Genomic DNA, 18,092 nt, shown 5'->3' with positions numbered 1-18,092 from the left:
ACCCCTTTTTTTTTTTTTTTTTTAAAGTGCCTAGATGTGGATTTATAACCCTAGCTCTGCCGGCACCTAGGGAAACCTAGCAAATGTATGCATTTTTGAGGACTAGATTCCCAGGGGAATTCGGGATGGGGGTGACTTGTGTGGCTCTCACCAGGTTCTGTTACCCTTAATCCATTGCAAACCTCAATTTGTAAAAAAAAAAAAAAAATCCTCACATTTCTGTGATAGAATTTTGTGGATCCATGCAGAATTTTCCATCAACCCCACATCCCCCAAAGTCTCCCGATAAAAATGGTGCCTCACTTGTGTGGGTGGGCCAAGTGCCCACGACAGGGAAGGGCTCAAAACTTATTGTGAAGACATCAAAATGACCTATCACAAAACAACCTGGTTTTGCAAGGGGGGTACCTGGGTTTTTGGCCCCGGGCTCGGCAGCCATCTAGAGATTTAGAGGGACCCAAAGCGGGTCCAAAAGGGAAGTTTGTTTATATGTTTTTAGGCTGAAGCTACTTTGGTCACCCACACAAGTGAGGTATCGTTTTTATCGGGACACCAAGGGGAATGCTGGGTAGTAGGAAATTTGTGCCTGCGTGGTGATCCTGCAACTTAGAACATGCCAGTTGCACAGCTAAGTGCGCCATCAGGGCGTTTACGTAATATAATCCATTTTAGTCCATTATAATCACTGTAATCATTGTAAATCAACATTTCTGACAACTTTTCAAATTAGTAATTCTTTGTGGCCACACGTGGAATAATATGCCAATTTCCTAAGCTTCTTGTGTTCAACCGTGTCCATTCGGACCTCTTGCAAGAACATGACCAATGTAAAAAATTCATCCAAGGCAGTGTTTTATTGAATAAAACCCAATGCATTTCAGGCAATCTAGTGCCCTTCTTCAGGGGTCACTGTAAATAACGATGGAAACAAAAATAACCATTACCATTTATATAAAAACACAAAAGTAAATCCTGCTCTAAACTGACATTCACTTGTACATTTTTCAAAATGCCATATTACCTATCAACCCTCTGTTGTACGCTCGCTCTACCTCCCTCCCACTGTACTGATACGCACCCAGATTCACTTTAAACAGTGTCTTTCTTGACTGATATGATCCCCACTGTTAACCTCATGGTGTCTCTAGCTATAAAGGCGCTAGACAGCCATAGTTCAAGATCAAAGGGTGAATGCCAGTCTGCTTACAAAAGTTTGGCAAGCCGCACAAGAGAACTAAAAACGTGCAACTGCCATTGTTAAAGGTGAAGTGCGGATTGAAGCGCTGCTTTGTTCCAATTAAGTAATTGGAAAAATACTGCTTACAAACTGTAAATAGCTGAATAACGGCCCATGTAACAGGGGCAGTCCTTATGGGAGGGTACAACAGCAGAAAAGGCAGTGATAAATACACAAGCATTTGGAAAAGACAGTCAAAGAAGCCAATTGGAAACATGGGCGGAGATTAAAGCCCATATCCTGAATACAGCATGTCTCGAAGAGATTGAGCATGCGTTACCCAGGGGAGACCTAAAAAGGAGTAATACCTTCCCGTACAAGCCATTCATATAGCTTTGGGGTCCTGGAATGATCTGAATTGTCACACTTGTAGGAGTGTGGTGGTTAGTGGTTGTGTTGGTACTATCATTGGCAGCGCTGGCAGGGGCAATGGGTGGTGCAAGCTGCAGTGGGACCTCCTGTTGAGGGCCCTGCCACTTACGTTTTTACAAATTAAGCACTGCCTTTGCCTCTTTATGTCTCGCGCGCAGACACCCCTTACCTCTTTATGCTAGAGGCCCGCTTGAGAGGAATCGGTCCCTCATCCGCAGGCACAACTCGTGCACCAGTGTAGAACAGGAGAACGTTCACGAGTAGCAAAAGTATTTTTGTCTATGCTTCGAATATTTCCAAATTGCATATATGAAATCCATAAGTTTGTTTGTATGAATTTACATGCAACTAGCAAATGCCACTATAGCTTCATGAAAGTCCATAAAAATCAGGGAAACACCTGGTTAATAAAGTTCAAAACAGAATATATTATAATGCTAAGAGTGGTTTGATTTTCGCTTTGCACAGTTTCGAAAAAATCCACAACACTATAGCAAAATTGTATTGGCTCCATAAACGAAATGAGATGCAGCTGCAGCTCTTGTGCAAGAGCGCGCTGCAGGGGAAGGGCTGAGTTCCACTTGGGGGCAGGGGATGAAGGAGGAGAGGAATCAACGGGCTGGGCAACGGCAGCGAAGAACAACTTCCGCTGATTCCATCACGATGCACGCTGTAGAAAGAGGAAGTCGGGCAAAGAGGAAATCCGGCAAAGCTGGAGACGAGCGGTCATCTGATAACGGAACCACGTTACTAATGTAACAAGAATTTAGACACGCACAAAGAACTACAATTAAAGGGCAATAACCACGCTGTTTAAGCGTAAAATGCCTTTTATTAGGACAAGGTTGCAAACAAACTAATGAACTTTTTAAACCATAACTAATTCCAACCATAAATCCTGACACAAGATTGTATTGTTTAATTCTCCACGCGCCATTTGCAACTCACCATCTCATTTGCTTCACTCCTCCCCCTTTCAGTCACTGACCTCATTCCGTATACCCAATCTTTCTCTTGCCCTCCGAACTGCCTCCCTTGAAGCTCCTTCCATTGCTCCTTGCATCCCGTGCACTGCCATCAGTCACCTGTGCGCCCTCCTTCTTGAGGGGTGGATCATCCCGTATTGAACTCACTACCCCTCAAGTATCGCCTATGCCCTGCAACTTGTCCTAAACTGGCAACGCTGTAACCAAACCTTTTCCTTACCCATCCTCCTACAACATGTAGGGTGGGTGGGAGGCCTCCATTTTCTAAGAACCCTCCCGGTGGTGCCTGGAGTCCGGAAGAAGCCGGATGCTCCTCTCCGGACACCTTTTTATAACCCTACCTAACACCCTCCCCTACCGTGCCCGATCCCCACCATGTTCTTCCAGCCCATGCGCGAAGCACCTGGGGGAAGACTGGTCTGCGACAATCACTCTCACCCCCCCCCCCCCCCCCCCCCAGGCTAGCATTCACATCGATTTCCATTGGAGTGGTTAGGAGGACTTAAAATAGTGACAGATGCACGCTTAACATTTGTAATAAAGAAAGAATGCAAAGAATCGCCTGAGTGCCGTAAACCCAGGGAGAAGGAGGGTGTGGCAAAGAACCAGTGTGAGCCAGGAGAGGGCGGGGCAAAAAAACTGTTAGGACTCCCATGAGTACTGGAGAATTGCTGGGGCAGTCGAGTGAGAATGAAAAAAACCAAAATAAAAAAATATGTAGCAAGGAATAAACTTTGTAACAAATAAGACCTTGTAAGAAGGATGTGCATAATGTTTACAAGCAAAATTGTGTCACTCTAAATTAAGGGGGGCAATGGCTGTGGGCTGACCCATTGTCTAAATGCAGTGCTCCCTAGACTTTTTAGAACCACGACCCAATTTTTAGGACGACAGACTTTCGTGACCCAGCCAGTCGTTTGCAGGCAGCATTTTTTCCACGGAAATTGGCACTAAATGTGCACACATTTCAGTGAACGTTTGTGAATTCTATGTCAGGACAGGAGGCTCCGATTATGCTTTCTCATTTCTTTATTAGAAATGCCCAGCAGCCAATCAGAACCGTTTGTGAAACGAAAAAACTACAGTACCCATGAGCACCAGGGTACCACGTGACCAACCATAGAGTCTCTCATATAAAAGATACAATAGGAGAAAGTACGTCCTCTTTCTTTGCTGCTCCGCAGCCAGTTAAGTGCCTTTTTCATATTACTCTTGATACTTTGTTGCATTATTCTCTGTGCGATACCGCTTTGACGCGCTCGCTTGCTAGTCATTATTTATTGCTTGGATACTTTGTTGCGCGCTGTCTCACGCGGTTTATCTGTCTCCGCTTGTCGCGCGGTGCACATTCAGGGAGCGTGGTCTCACCTCCCCAGGTCGCGACGCTCGTTCGAGCGTCGGTGTCCTTGTTTTGGTGGAGTGGGAGTTAGGGGGCTGAGAAGCTCGCGCTAGCGCGCGTGCTTCTCTGTTTCAACTTAATCTGAGGCGGCCGTTACCGCGCATGCGCGGCGGCCATTTTGCTTGTTTACATTCGTGTTTTTCACACGGACCTTGTCAGAATCGGTTGTTCTTCACACCGCTGCCCACTGCCTCAGTTTATCTTCAGCCCCATCGACGCCCTTTGCTGTTTTAAGGCTTGGGGCTGTACAATAACGCATAGGCACTGCCTAGAGTGACTGTCAGCAAGCCCTCCCTCCACAATTAATTTATTTATTTTTTTGGTCTGGTTTTTTCTGTCCTTATCAGTGGCTTGCTGTGGGGTTTTTCACTCCCCCTGAATTGTGCCTTTGGCATAGTAATATATATTGACATTGGAGTGTCATTTTGTGGGCATTAATTTCACTTTACTGTGAAGAAAGGTAAAATGGAGGAGTATTTTGATGAAGATGATTACTCCTTTGAGGATGAGAGCTCTAGTTTCCTAGAGCAGGATTTAGTAGAGGCTTTGGACCAAGGAGTTCAGCACTCCGTTAATAAAGCCCTGGTCCACGCTATCAATCCTCTGAAGCGTCATTTGACGCAATATGCCAAGCAACAGGGTTGGTTGCCTTCTTCTCGTTCTTCTAAGTCCCCAGTAAATCCGCATAGGTCGGATTTTAAACGTTTGGCTAAATCTCTAGCCTCAGAAAAGGCTTCCTCCATTCCATCGGTAGGCGCTTATACCTCTGCGGGCTGCCTGACTGACACTCTGAAGGTCCTCCTTCTTCCTCTTCTGACCAGGATGTTCCTCCACCACGCAAGAAGGCTCGCAAGGAGCACTACGTGGACGCTCCTACTCACCCTCCGGTCCTAACCTTTGAACCATCGGAGCTTTATCACCCCCATTCGTCTTCATGGCTTCCTTCTCCTGCGGTAGCGGAATATGTCCAGGCGCACATCCGACAACCCTTTGAAAAAGATGTTAGGGCTCGCCTCCGCTCCGAGTGCCCTCGCCCGGATCTTGCTGATCACCTGGCAGACACTCCTGAAATTGATCCCACAATGCTTTCCTATTTGAAAAAATTTGCAAAGGATCCAAAAAAGGGTCTAGACAGATCCTGGCGTTCCTGTCAGGATAAAATGCTGGATTTATTGGGACCCCTCACCAAGATTCTTGATCTTGGCTTTCAGGCCAAGGAAGCTGCCTCCCTTGTGGATCCGGATGACCTCATAGAATGGGCTCAGAGGGCTATTTGCCAGTTAGGCAATGCAAATTGTGCAATTTCGAGTGAGCGCCGCCGCTCTATTCTTCTAAAAATTGATCCCAAATTGGCGGAACTCTCTACTTCCGAATCTGGTCCGGTGGCACAAGGTCTTTTATTCGGCCAACCGTTTCTTAAGGAACTCACCAAGTTTGTTGCAACCTTCAGCGGTTTGGATAAAGCTCAGGCTTCCATCAAGCGTGCACTTCGTCCGGTTTTTGCCAGGGCCGGACGAAATAGGGGACGCTCGTTCGGCCGTGGCTCCCATAACCCCTCCCAGAGGGGTTATCAGTCCCAGAGAGGCGGTGGTCAGGACTCCGGCTACAGCTACAACTCCCGCTCAAACTTCTATCCTTCCCGCAAAGGGAGAGGTCAATTCCGGAAAGGCCGTTCCGGTGGCAACCAAGGTGCTTATCACGACTCTAACACCTCAGGTGAGTTTGATTCCTTTTTCCGAGGTGGTTCTGGGGGGCAGAATACGTTTTTTTTCTCCAGAACTGGCGTCAAATCTCCAACGATGCTTGGGTTCTGCAAACTGTTCAAGGTTTCAAAATAGAATTCTATCAGACCCAACATCAATCCCTCCCCCCAACTCCTCTACATTTTTCTCTTCAAGACCAAAAGTTTATCTCGGCAGAGATAGAATCCCTTCTCGCCAAAGGGGCAATTATTTCAACTGTTCCCCACCCACAAGGGTTCATCGGCAATGTTTTCTTGGTTCAGAAAAAAGGGGGTGGCAATCGTCTGGTCCTCAACTTGAAGGATTTCAACGGAAGTGTCGTTTACAGACACTTCAAAATGGAAGGGATCCATCTTTTGCGCGATCTTCTTCGCGAAGGGGACTGGATGGTTCGGCTCGACCTCAAGGATGCGTATCTTTCGATTCCCATTTACGAGCCTCATCGTCGTTTTCTTCAATTCAGTTGGCAGGGGATTTGGTACGAATACACGGTTCTCCCTTTCGGCCTCTCGTCAGCACCCTGGTGCTTCACGAAACTTCTGAGGCCCGTAGTGGAATGTCTGCGTGCTCGGGGTGTCCGCCTAATAATATATCTCGACGACATTCTTCTCATGGCGGACAATCCCCTCACAGTATTAACACACCTGGAATGGTCTATCGACCTTTTACAATCCCTGGGGTTTCTAGTCAATCCGCAGAAGTCTATCTTGAACCCTACTCAGGTAATCGAGTTTCTGGGTTTCCAAGTGAATTCCCTATCCTGTCAACTTTTATTACCACACCAAAAGATTCGGTACATCAAGAGGGAATTGAGGTCTGTTCTTTCCAGACAGACTGTGTCGTTGAGATCGTTAGCACGTGTTGTCGGTCTATTGGCGTCCTCCATTCAGGCGATATTCCCAGGTCCTCTGCACTACAGAGCACTTCAGAGGTTGAAGATTCGTCATCTCCAAAAAGGTCTTTGTTATTCAGATCTGATTCCTCTTTCCGAGGATGCGAAGAGCAAGATGCAATGGTGGTTAGACCACATGGAGGCCTGGAATGGACGAGCCCTGTTCGGCTCCGCTCCGGATCTGGTGATAGAATCCGATGCCAGTCTTTGGGGTTGGGGAGCCCGGTGCGGTCCCATCTCCACCGGGGGTCGCTGGTCCCCCCAGGAACTGTCTCTTCACATCAATTGCCTAGAGCTTCTAGCGGGTTCCTTTGCGATTCGGTGCTTCTCCCCTCTTCAGACCAATTGTTGTATCCTTCTCCGCATGGACAACGTTTCAGCGGTCCGGTATGTCAACAAGTTGGGGGGAACACGATCCAAGATTTTGGCGGAGATCGCCAAGGATTTTTGGCACTTCTGTCTTCAACAGAAGATCACAGTCATTGCCGAATATCTTCCCGGTTGCCGCAATCAGATTGCGGACTGGAACTCTCGCCATCTTCGCGACTTCAGCGATTGGCGCCTTCACCCGCGCATTTTTCGCATTCTCCGTCGGACTTGGGGTCAATGTCACCTGGATCTGTTTGCGTCTCGCCTAAATACTCAACTCCCTCTATTCTTCAGCTGGAGGCCGGATCCGAAAGCCCTGGCCACAGATGCATTTCTTCAGACTTGGCCGTCCACTCTGTGTTACGCCTTTCCCCCGTTCATGATGATTCCCAGGGTTCTGGCCTACTCGAAACGTTTTCAAACAGAGCTAATTCTCATTGCTCCGCTGTGGAGAGCTCAAGCATGGTTCCCAGTTCTTCTGGAGATGTGTTGTGCGGTCCCGTTCCTTCTCCCCCAGAAGTGGAATCTGTTGTTGGATCCCCTAGGCGATCCGCATCCCCTGGTTCTATCCGGCAATCTCCTTCTGTTGGCGTGCCGAGTTTCGGGGATCGCTGGTCGCTCCCAGGCCTTTCATGCGACGCTTCCAAATTCATCAGTGACGCCTGGTCTCCCAGTACTCACAAACGATATAGAGCCTCATGGAAACGTTGGTGTGACTGGTGTGTTCAGCGGGAAGTTGATCCCGCTTCAGCAGATGTGGCTCTGATTATTAATTTTCTAGCTTCTCTCGCTTCCTCTGGTTTGGCTTATCGTACGGTCAACAACTTCCGTTCCGCCATCTCTGCAGCTCACGTTCCCATCAATGGTAAACCGGCGGGTGAACATCCCTTAATTTCCAAATTGCTTAAGGGCATTCGTTTGGCGAATCCTCCGTGCCCTAAATATGTCTCGCTTTGGGATGTCTCCATTGTTTTGAGATTTTTGGAGGCTTGGCCTTCTAATTCATTACTTTCTCGCAAGCAGCTCTCTGCTAAATTGACTATGCTGTTATGTCTCGTTTCTTGCAAACGAGTTTCTGATGTGCGTGCGTTAGACTTAGCAGGTCGCAGATTTACACCTGAGGGTGTCACTTTTCTAATTTCTAAACGCACCAAGACTGCTACCTCTTCGGTTACCTATCCTTCTTTTCCTCATCACCCCAACCTTTGCGTTGTTCAATGTGTCAAGGATTACGAGGTATGTACTGCCCCTTTACGTTCTGATACACAGGGTCAACTACTTATTGCCTTGCAGAAACCTTTTCGTCCTGTTACTCCTGCTACTTTAGCTCGCTGGGTTAGATGGCTCTTGTCTGAGGCTGGAATTGATGTTTCCATTTTTGGTGCTCATTCGGCTCGCGGGGCCATGGCCTCTAAAGCGTTCTCGATGGGTGTTTCATTACTGGACATCATGAAAACCGCAGATTGGTCTTCTGATTCTATGTTCAAGACCTTTTATTACAAGCCTATCGAACATATTGCTTCTGTAGTGGTGGATCAGCTTTGAACAAGCATAATCGGAGCCTCCTGTCCTGACATAGAATTAAAAATTTGCAAACATTCGTGACAAGAATTTTCAATTCTATTAAGGACAAGGAGGCGAGGATTATCCCACCCAAAGTCATGATTGATTCTCATGTTTCTCATTGTCACAGTTGCATTTGATTTATGCCAATGCATTGATTTTCACTCTTTTTACCCTTCCCTTTTATTGCCTTCACTCTCTTTATCGGATGAGTATTACGGCTGTACTTTCTTTTCAGGTTCTGACCCGAAATAGTGACTCTGCTGTTTATCCTGCTTACTCCGCTTGGATGGTCTGCTGCCTCCTCTGTTCGGCGTTTGCTGTGTTTCTAGCGTCAGGATGATCACCGGCTGTGGCTGATGGACTCTGTTACCTGGCATTCTTCGTTTTCCATTGGACTTCATGTTTTCCTGTGAACTGTTCCTCACCAAAGAAAGAGGACGTACTTTCTCCTATTGTATCTTTTATATGAGAGACTCTATGGTTGGTCACGTGGTACCCTGGTGCTCATGGGTACTGTCGTTTTTTCGTTTCACAAACGGTTCTGATTGGCTGCTGGGCATTTCTAATAAAGAAATGAGAAAGCATAATCCTCGCCTCCTTGTCCTTAATAGAATTGAAAATTCTTGTCACGAATGTTTGCAAATTTTTAATTACCAAGTAAAGTGTTTTTTATTGGTGGTGTGCCTATTAAAACCTTTGTTTTCATCACACTTCGGAATTACAAAAAAAGTGCTTCATTTTTGCTTTCGTAACTGCTGAATGTATACAGGGCATTTACTGGTACATTTTGTTTAATATGACAAATGCATCCTTTAGCCCCTGTAATTTTGTTGATTGACACAAAAAATACATCCTACAGCCCCAATACCCAAACGAGACTGCCACAATTCATTTTTTTCTTTCTCCAACTGTGGTACGAAGAGTTTTTAAAATATCAATTCCCATGTTAAAAACATGAGCAGCAATTTGTCAGAAGACGTAGCTTAACGTTTGACCTCTGTCTTTGAACTGCAGCAAATGTGACCGGATAAATACATAATTTAAAAGGATATCGGATTGGATGGGTGAGGCATTTGGACCAGACATCATGCAAGAAACTGGTTTACTCGTATCTAGGGTATCCTATAATTAAAGAGCAATCGGAGAGGGTTTTCCCTAAGGCATTTTAATGTTTCTCTGGATCCCTGCTAATATTTTCTAGGGGTGGGCGGAATTTGCGAAATTCACTTTCGCAAATTATCGCGAAAATGTTAAATCTCCGCAAACACGCGGAAATATCGAAGATGCGGAAGTTTTTTTCCCGCCCGTTCGCGGTATTTTCTGTGTGGTCGCGGCTCGCCAACTTACCCATGCGGTTGCTCACGGACGCGGCCATCTTGTTTTCACTTGTCTCGCGGTGCATGATCGCGAGAAGAAAGATGTGATCGCGCGACGAATGACGTTACTGCGGGCGCGAACTGTTGCGAGACAGTGCAAATGGCTACCAACAATCCAACATCTCGTGGAGAACGCGACCGGATCGGGAAAATTTGTCGGCGAACGCGGGGATTCAGGTAAGGCGATCGCGCGCACGCGAGAATGTATTTTACAGCACGAGCAAGCAAAAAATTTCCGGTAAAAAGCGGATTGCGGAAATTGTGACATTTTCGGGCTCTCCGTGGAATGCGAAAAAGTCAAATTATCCCAATTTCCGCGAGCGGAACGGAATTTTAGCCCAGGCCTAATATTTACTTGCGTTGGTGTGATCAGGTCAGCGATGATAACCCATGTCACGATAATCTGTGGGTCACGTGACCTTTCCAAAACCTGTGGTGAACCTCTGCTACTTTGGTTTTTCTGAGGGGATCCTAACTCATGGTTTGTCTGTTTAAGGGAGCTGTGCAGGGATCCTAATCCCCTCTCCAGTCAATGGGACTGGAATTGTGGCAAGGGAGGACTAAAGTATGCACATGGTTTACTAAATGGTGCAGCATAACGCTGCACATTTTCTGATGGTATTAGTTAATTATTTTGAAATGTTCACATTCTTTGGACAAAGGTTTCCCCGTATTAGTTTAACACCCAAACACAGCAATATGCAACTGAAAGTTGAACAGTCCACCTTTGCAAAGTGTCTTCAGCAACATTTGTCGCGGTTGCGGGGCGCATAAGGAGTCATCTTGGGGTGCATAAGGAGTCATCTTGAGGGTCTAAAAGCCGCAGGTAGCATGCAACAGTTTCACATTCTCCACACTTTGCTCAGTCATGGGCAGGACATACCACATGGATCGTAAGTGGGCATAGTTCACCAAACTAGTGCAGTGCATAAGGCCTTGTGTTAATGATGGCCTGTGCAGCCTGGCTGGAAGCTGCTGGTTTCAGAACTGGACCCAAGAGCAGACGCCCTCAGAAGCAAAACCCAGAGAAGACTGGATGCAGCTGCCTCCTGGGCTACGAGAAGTTCAGAGGGCCCCTCACGAGCCTTGGTGACATTCAGAGATGGCAAACCAAATAGGTCTGACTTTAATGTGCCAATGCATGCAAGCCCAGCCATTCACGAATGCAGTTTACATGCTCTACGTATACAAATGGCTGTTTATCACATTAAAATCTGCAGATTGGCTTTACCAACGCTCGGAAAAAGAAGCAGAAACGGATTGCTTTCAACATAGGAGGTAACGGTTTGACTCTGTTAGTGTGTACTTTTCCGTGAGTGTGGCACCCTTCTGGGTTGGGCTAAAGCCCACCTGTGAACATTTGGAAAAATCTAACAATATTTCTGCGGACAGCTACTAAAGCCAGGCCTAAAAAAATACTGTGCAGGGGACCTAGAACTGATGCCCCCACTACATCCCCACCCTGGCCAAAGTCAGCCGGACCATGAGGGGAATAACAAAACTAAGCATTGCAGAGAAGTGCCCCCCCCCCCCCCCCCATATGAAGTAGTACAAATACCACCGTGGATAGCACAGCTGGGTGAGGTACATTTAACATGGATACACTTTAATAAGACCATGAGAAATGCAGGTAGCCCTCATTTCAAATGAAAGAAGTGCAGGTACGCGGTCCCGGGCAGTGCTGCCCATTCGAAGCACCGGCTGAAGCGAATGCAATGGCTTTCTGTAGCTCTGCCGCTGTGTGTGGCACAGTATTGCGTTCTGCGGCTGCTTGTAGCATTCTATGGCACAACCGATCCTACTAGAACCTGTGAGTGGACATTGTTTCGAAGTGCCCCCAAGTGATTTCGACACTGCCCCCTATCCCACCTCATCTTGACTATTTGGCACATTGCATTCTGGAACTTGTAGTCTGCGGTTCCCACTTGATGTCTGCGTCCCAGCCTGCTTGTGGCTTTAAGTGCTGGCTGAGGCGCTTTCAGTCTGCAGTCCGTGGTGCTGCCTCCCGCCTGTCCACACCCTCTTGAGCAGGCGTTTGTCGCATCCTCGCCCTGCCTGCCGCAGGAGCCTTTCCCTCCCCGAGAGCCCCCATCACTTTCTTTCTCACCGTGATGGCGACGTACAAGGTGACGGTGGCCACCGGCTGCTTCCTCCAGGCCGGGACCATGGACTCCATCTCCCTCACCCTGGTGGGGGAGCGGGGGCAGAGCCCCAAGCAGCCCCTCAACAACTTCTCGAAGGACTTCAGTGCGGACGCCGTGAGTAAGAGGGGCTTGGGGGGGGGGGGGGGAAGCTTGTGCATCGGAGAGCATCTTTCACACATGACCCTCTCTAAGGGCACGAAGGTTTGCACTGACAGTCGTCCCATCACAGGCAGACGGCTATGGAAGCCCGAAAACAAATTGTAGGGGGGCTAGCTGGCGATACAGTCCTGTGGGTTAATGCTCCTGCTGCTGAGCTGTGTAGCCTGCAGGTCTCAGGGAAAAATCCAACTGACATACATGGATGAGCGAATGTACGTTCTGCTAAACTCAGTGTGTAATCTGCCGATCACACCCTCGTATCTCAGTGGGTTAATGTTGCTGAAATCTTTGTATATTCAGGAGGCAACCGGTCTGAACGCTGGTCAAGTACCTCAGCGAGGTAATGGTTCTCCCATCAGTGTCTCCTTCAGGCCATGGTTTCAATATTGCTCGGGTGTCTATAACTGTTGCTGAAATGTGTTTTCTAGACATTGCCGCAATCGGGGGATAATATTTCTCCGGGAACCTATAAATTGGGGTTCAAGGTCTGGCAAGAGACAGGGGGTGGAGTCATGAGGGGCGTAGCTTGAAAGACCGAGCCTGACAGTCAACCCATACATTGATTTGTGAAAGAACTCTGCCACAAAAACTGGCAACAAGGACACACGTGACCGTAAATCTGTCCTGGCTTAATGGATCACGAAGGCAGCATTTTAAAGCTTCTTATCGGTTAATGCACCTGCTGCGGAGATCTTTGTGTGCCCAGTACTTGTCCGGGAATAATAATAATAATAATAATAATGGGAAGACAACTCTGTGGTGACTGCACTTTCTAGAAATCTGTTTTGTCCAGTCATATTTTTGACCCCCAAAGTAGCTCAGAGGGTTAAATGTATCTTGCCTAATGTAGTGTAACATGCAGATGGTATATTTGTATCTTTATGTAAAATAATAAAATTGAGTGGCTAATTTGCAATGATTAGACATATAGGTTGCCCTGTTTTACTTTACACTGTACCTACCGCCTACAGAATGTGTTCTGAGCTCAATACTGTGACCTGTATGTTTTAATGTTTCTAATGTATTTGTGGTTTTTGTTTTCTTTTATGATTATGATGCATCACCGAATAAAGATTTATTACTACTGTCTTTCTATATAAAATTAAGAGGTTTACTGGTTTTTGACACAGGTCCTTTTGTAACTAGCAGTTCATAAATTGCAATATTTCTGCTACAGCACAAAGATATAAACTGGCACCTATGAGTTGCATGCAAACTGCAAGACATGAGTTTACGACCTTACTCTTTGTTCTCAATCCATCGGTATTATAAGGCCACTAAACGGTTTATTTGAGTAGTAATAAAGTCTTAGTACAGACTACCTCAGGCACTGCAGTGAGTTTTAAATCCTCAGTTATTGCCCCAGCCATGCGCTCTTAACCTATATGTGACTCTGGGCAATAGCTCGCTTATTCTTCTCGACGGCTCCCAGCGCCTTGGGACCTCTCCGGAGGTAGCTGTGCGCTTTACAAATTCTGGACATTTACATTTCTATGCCTACCAGTAAAGACTGTGTGGTTGCTACACTGTGAAGCCCTCATTGCCCTCGAACACTTCCTGTACATTGATTTACAAGCTTTTATGACTTATTGTGAATGTATGTGTGCATGTCATGTAAAGCACTCTCAGCCTACCTTGGGATGTGTAGCACTGTAAAAACAATTAAATAAAAATGCATTTAGTGCTAGTTAAATCGTTGTTCCTGCAACTATTCATACAGGTGCGTACACCTGACCTTCTTACGAGCCGTGTGTATCTCTTAGAGGGATTGAACGAAGTCCATCGCCTTCCTCCAAACCATAGTTTCTCTTAAGAACTTGTGAAGTGACCAGCTGAGTCCCTCCAAGTCTCTCCATTGCATTGGCATCTGGGTGTTCGGCCTCAGGTCACTCCCAGTAAGGAGCCCAGTCAGTGCTTTAAATGGAGAAAAAAAAGAGAAGTGCAGGTACTCACCAAAAACAAGCAGTGGACTGGAAATGTAGTTTGGGGCGGGGCAAGGGGGGGCTATGTTTTTTTTACCTTTCTAAACTTTGTATGCAAAAAATATGCATGTATTGTAAGAATGCCTAGCCATTTCTGATACTTACCAATAAGTCCTTAATATTAACCAAACTAACCTTTATAAGCAACCTTCTAATAATAAAATATTGAGAAACCCGCCAAGTTTCCTAATGTTTGCCTTGTAGTTTGCGTGCATGCACTCTGCAGGATCCTGAATCACTAAACTATATGCAAAGATTTTAACTTGTGACCTGCAGGTAACACAATGATCTCTGCATCAAAAACAGTAACCAACAGAGCTCTCTATATAAAAAACAACTCTGTGATCTGCATGTCTCACGCTGTGCGTTACAGCAGGCACATCGATCCTCTGTGCAATTTTATGTTCAGTCAAACCTTTGATTAGAAAAATGCACACAGATATTTCCAGGAAGTGCATTAACCACCAGAGTTATTAAAGTGCCATTGTACCTGGGAATATACTGGGTTCACAAAGATCTCTGTACCAGGTCATATTTTGACATGCAGCGTGTTGTGATGAGTTGGGCGAGGCAGAATACATTTATTAACACATTTGTCTTGTTGACAAATTCTTTGGGGCAGAGTTTTAAAAATAATGTTCAGACTTTGCAGTTTGCGACTGCGCCCACTTTCTGCTGCAAACCTTTTAGCTTTATTAATCGGGCGAAGCCCGGGTTGGCCTCATGAGCATCTATTTTTAAAGTACATTTGCCTAGAGGTGTGTGAGCCACTTACAGGACGAGCCAGGCTTGAAAAACGCACATTCCCTGCACGCGGTCTACATACACCTGCCCCTTTCACACACGCCCTCTCGCCCATTTCATGCACACAGTACTACTTTTCGTTCTCAGTCCTCATACCCACGCTTGCGAACTCACTCTTATTGCTTTTACTTCCTGGCCCTCACGCATTCTTTCACACTCCCAGTGGTGGCCTTAAAATCTAACCGGGGCAGCACAAAGGTGGGTTCCTATTTTGTGTAATGTACATTTTCGCATGTTGAACCCTTTTCAGAGACTGCCACAGGTATGTCTCATTGGAACAGATCTACTTAGGTGATTTCCAGCACCCAAATCACCACCTACGTTTTTAGTTGTATAGCAAATGTTTATAAATGGTGCATTGACGAATCAATACTAGTGCTGCAGTTTTTGGAAAAAAATGATTGCATTCATTTAAGTCTAGAGGGCAGGGATTTTCTTTCATGCAAAACAATCCCTTTCATTTAAATAGTTGATGGGCGAAGATTTGCGGGTGTTTAAAACAATAGGCACGCTAACCAGCGAGTTGCCCTAAACAATGTGTCCCACACTTGCGCCCATAAGGTTTTTTGGTCACCTTCCGACCCCCTCTGAAAGGCACCCTGCAGCGATACTCCTCCTCTCATAACTTCCAGAGAGGCACACGCAGCTCTCTGTTCTACTGAAGACGAGCTGCGGTCCTGGTGCTTTTGAACCAGCTCCGCAGCAACCACATCGTAACAGGGCCTTTATGAGTACGGGTACTCTGTGTCGCAGGACAGGTCCCGGTACTCAAGGGGAGAAAATATAAAAGTGCCAGTACTCCGTACCGGCCAGTACCGGCCCATTTAAAGCACGGAGCATAGTCCAACAAAAGGAGGACTGCTGGTCTCTTGAGGTCAGCATTTGTTTTGGGCCCAAGGTGAAAATCAGACCCTTCCGCGCAGGTTGCTGCTCGGAACGGCACGCAGACCACGTGCAGGCACTAGTGAATGCATACCTGTGTCGGCAAGTCACACCGGTACAAATTCAGCATATTTCATGGGGGCCAGGCAGATCCCAAATCCGGCACCTTTTGCGCTGGATCGGGGATCTGGCTAGATCACCCTCCAATCCTGCCCTGATCCTACAAACCAGAGGTTTAAAAACACTGGTACACATCTTCTGAAATCTGTGGATCCTGTGGTTCTTGGTATGACATTCGTCTATAATTGAGCAGGCTGGTGTGGTGGCTCCTGAGGTGTGTAGTTATCTTTCTGTGGTAAGTATGGATCCTGGTAAGGTGTGTGGGTGAAACATGAGAAAGTAGTAGATGGAAATCAACGTTGCATTTCTGAGCAGCAAACTCCGAGCTGGCCAATTTTAGTGGAAATATAAATGGAATGGGGGGGGGGGGGGTAATTTACAATATTTAGGTTAGTGTGTGCTGCAAGGTGGGAGAAACCAAGTAGTTGGCAATGTATATAATACATATTTGACTACTTTTATTGCACAAAATGCATTAGTGTAAAAAAAGTATTTCACTGGCCAGTGAAATAAGGATGAAAGTATGGAAAACCTTTCACAGGCCTTCGTGAAACAAGCACTTAGGTTAATCATTATGATGACGACAGCAAAGCATTCTGCGGAGAAAAAGAATATTAAAAAAAAAATCCAACTTATCTTTTGCCTCTGGCCACTCCAGTGCCGGCTCTCCTCTTCCTGCCTGGTCCCAGCAGCCTGTGGGACAGACTCCCTGTCCAATCCCCATGCTGCAGAGCATCCCAGGGATTGGTCTGAGCAGGCAGGAAAGACACCCTGCTCAGACCATGGAGTCTGTGGGGTTTTCCCAGCCCGGCTGCTGAATGCAGCTGGGTTGGAGAAAACCTAAGTGCGCACGTGTGTTTTGGTGGGCCTGAAACGGCTGATCAAACGCACACGAGCACTTGGGGACAGGGCTGGACTGGCTATAGCGGGAACCGGGCATTTTCCCCGGTGGGCCACCAGGTTGGGTTGTGGACCCCTGGGGGGCTGTTTTTTGTTACCGGGTGCCGGTTTTGCAGCTTAGCTGTGTTTTCGGCTACCTGTAACAAAAGCAGCAGTGGTGATCAAGCTAGCAACCCCCCCCCCCCCACACGGGCCGTCCGGAAAGTGTTGTGCAAGAAAGTCTCCCCCCCCCCCCCCCCCCAATGGTTACATCAACAAAGTTTGCTGTGCTTATAGCACCATCTTCACAGCTTTCAGTAACCAGCAGAGCAGTAAATAGAAAAATCGAAAACCCAGGGGTATTTTTTCGAAGTACTAGTTCACCTTTTCCTATAGCAGACAAGTTCTTAATTTATTTTTTACCACAATGACTGATATACAAAATGAATATACACTGTATTTCTCAATTTCAGGTTACCCATATGTGATCAAAGCATTTTTTTTCTTGTGAAATAGCTTACATTTGAAAGCCAAAATGGAGAGAAATCTATTTGATAAGAAAAATGTTTCTATTCCATGTTCCCACATGTTTCTCAAAATGGTACCCCACTTATGTGGCAGTGCCCGTGACGAGAGTGGCCCTAAAAAACAATGTGGGGACATCACATTTTTGTCAAGAAAAATAACTATTTGGCTGTGTGGGTTGCTGTGGAGTTTGAGTCTGGACATTTCGATCTAGGAGAGGTCAGATAGTGTGACTTTCATGCATTCCTCTGCACATTCTTACTCACAATGCCGTGCAAACATCAACCTTTGGCTAAAATCGTGCATTTTCCTCACATTTCTGTGTGGGAATGTTCAAAAGCTGTGCGATCCACAAAAATCCAGCCACTCTTCCTTCCCACACTTCTATTGATGAAAACAGTACATCACTTGTGTAGCTAGGCCTAGCACCATCGCCAGGAACGGATCAAACCAGGGAAAATGCCAAATCAATATGTACCAAGGTGCACAACCCTCTGACGTCCACTGCATTACTTGGGTAATGCGGTGGACGTCTACAGGGTCGTCCATAACATTTAAGTGCTTATGTTGCCATATCCGGCCTCTGCTGACATAAGCCGCTAAACCTCAGAGCCTCCTCAAAGACAACTCGACTGTATTACAGGGCTACCCGGTTAAG

The 18,092-nt window shown here is 46.5% G+C and overlaps 1 protein-coding gene across 3 annotated transcripts in view; it reads left to right on the top strand.

The window, feature by feature from the left end:
- Positions 1–18,092, top strand: part of LOC146782646 (hydroperoxide isomerase ALOXE3-like) — a 170,889-nt gene that overhangs the window by 34,311 nt on the left and 118,486 nt on the right. Inside the window, exon 1 of one of the 3 annotated variants that reach the window (XM_085638393.1) lies at positions 11,992–12,197. The exons of the other annotated variants lie outside the window; for them this stretch is intronic. Coding sequence (XP_085494519.1) covers positions 12,051–12,197 — 147 coding nt within the window. The 5' untranslated portion in view covers positions 11,992–12,050. Of the gene's footprint in view, positions 1–11,991; positions 12,198–18,092 lie in introns of those variants that run through there. 3 annotated transcript variants of the gene reach the window in all.

This window comes from Triturus cristatus, chromosome 12 (assembly GCF_964204655.1).
Source record: "Triturus cristatus chromosome 12, aTriCri1.1, whole genome shotgun sequence".
Lineage (NCBI taxonomy): Eukaryota > Metazoa > Chordata > Amphibia > Caudata > Salamandridae > Triturus > Triturus cristatus.
This window is presented reverse-complemented; position numbering and strand designations above follow the sequence as displayed.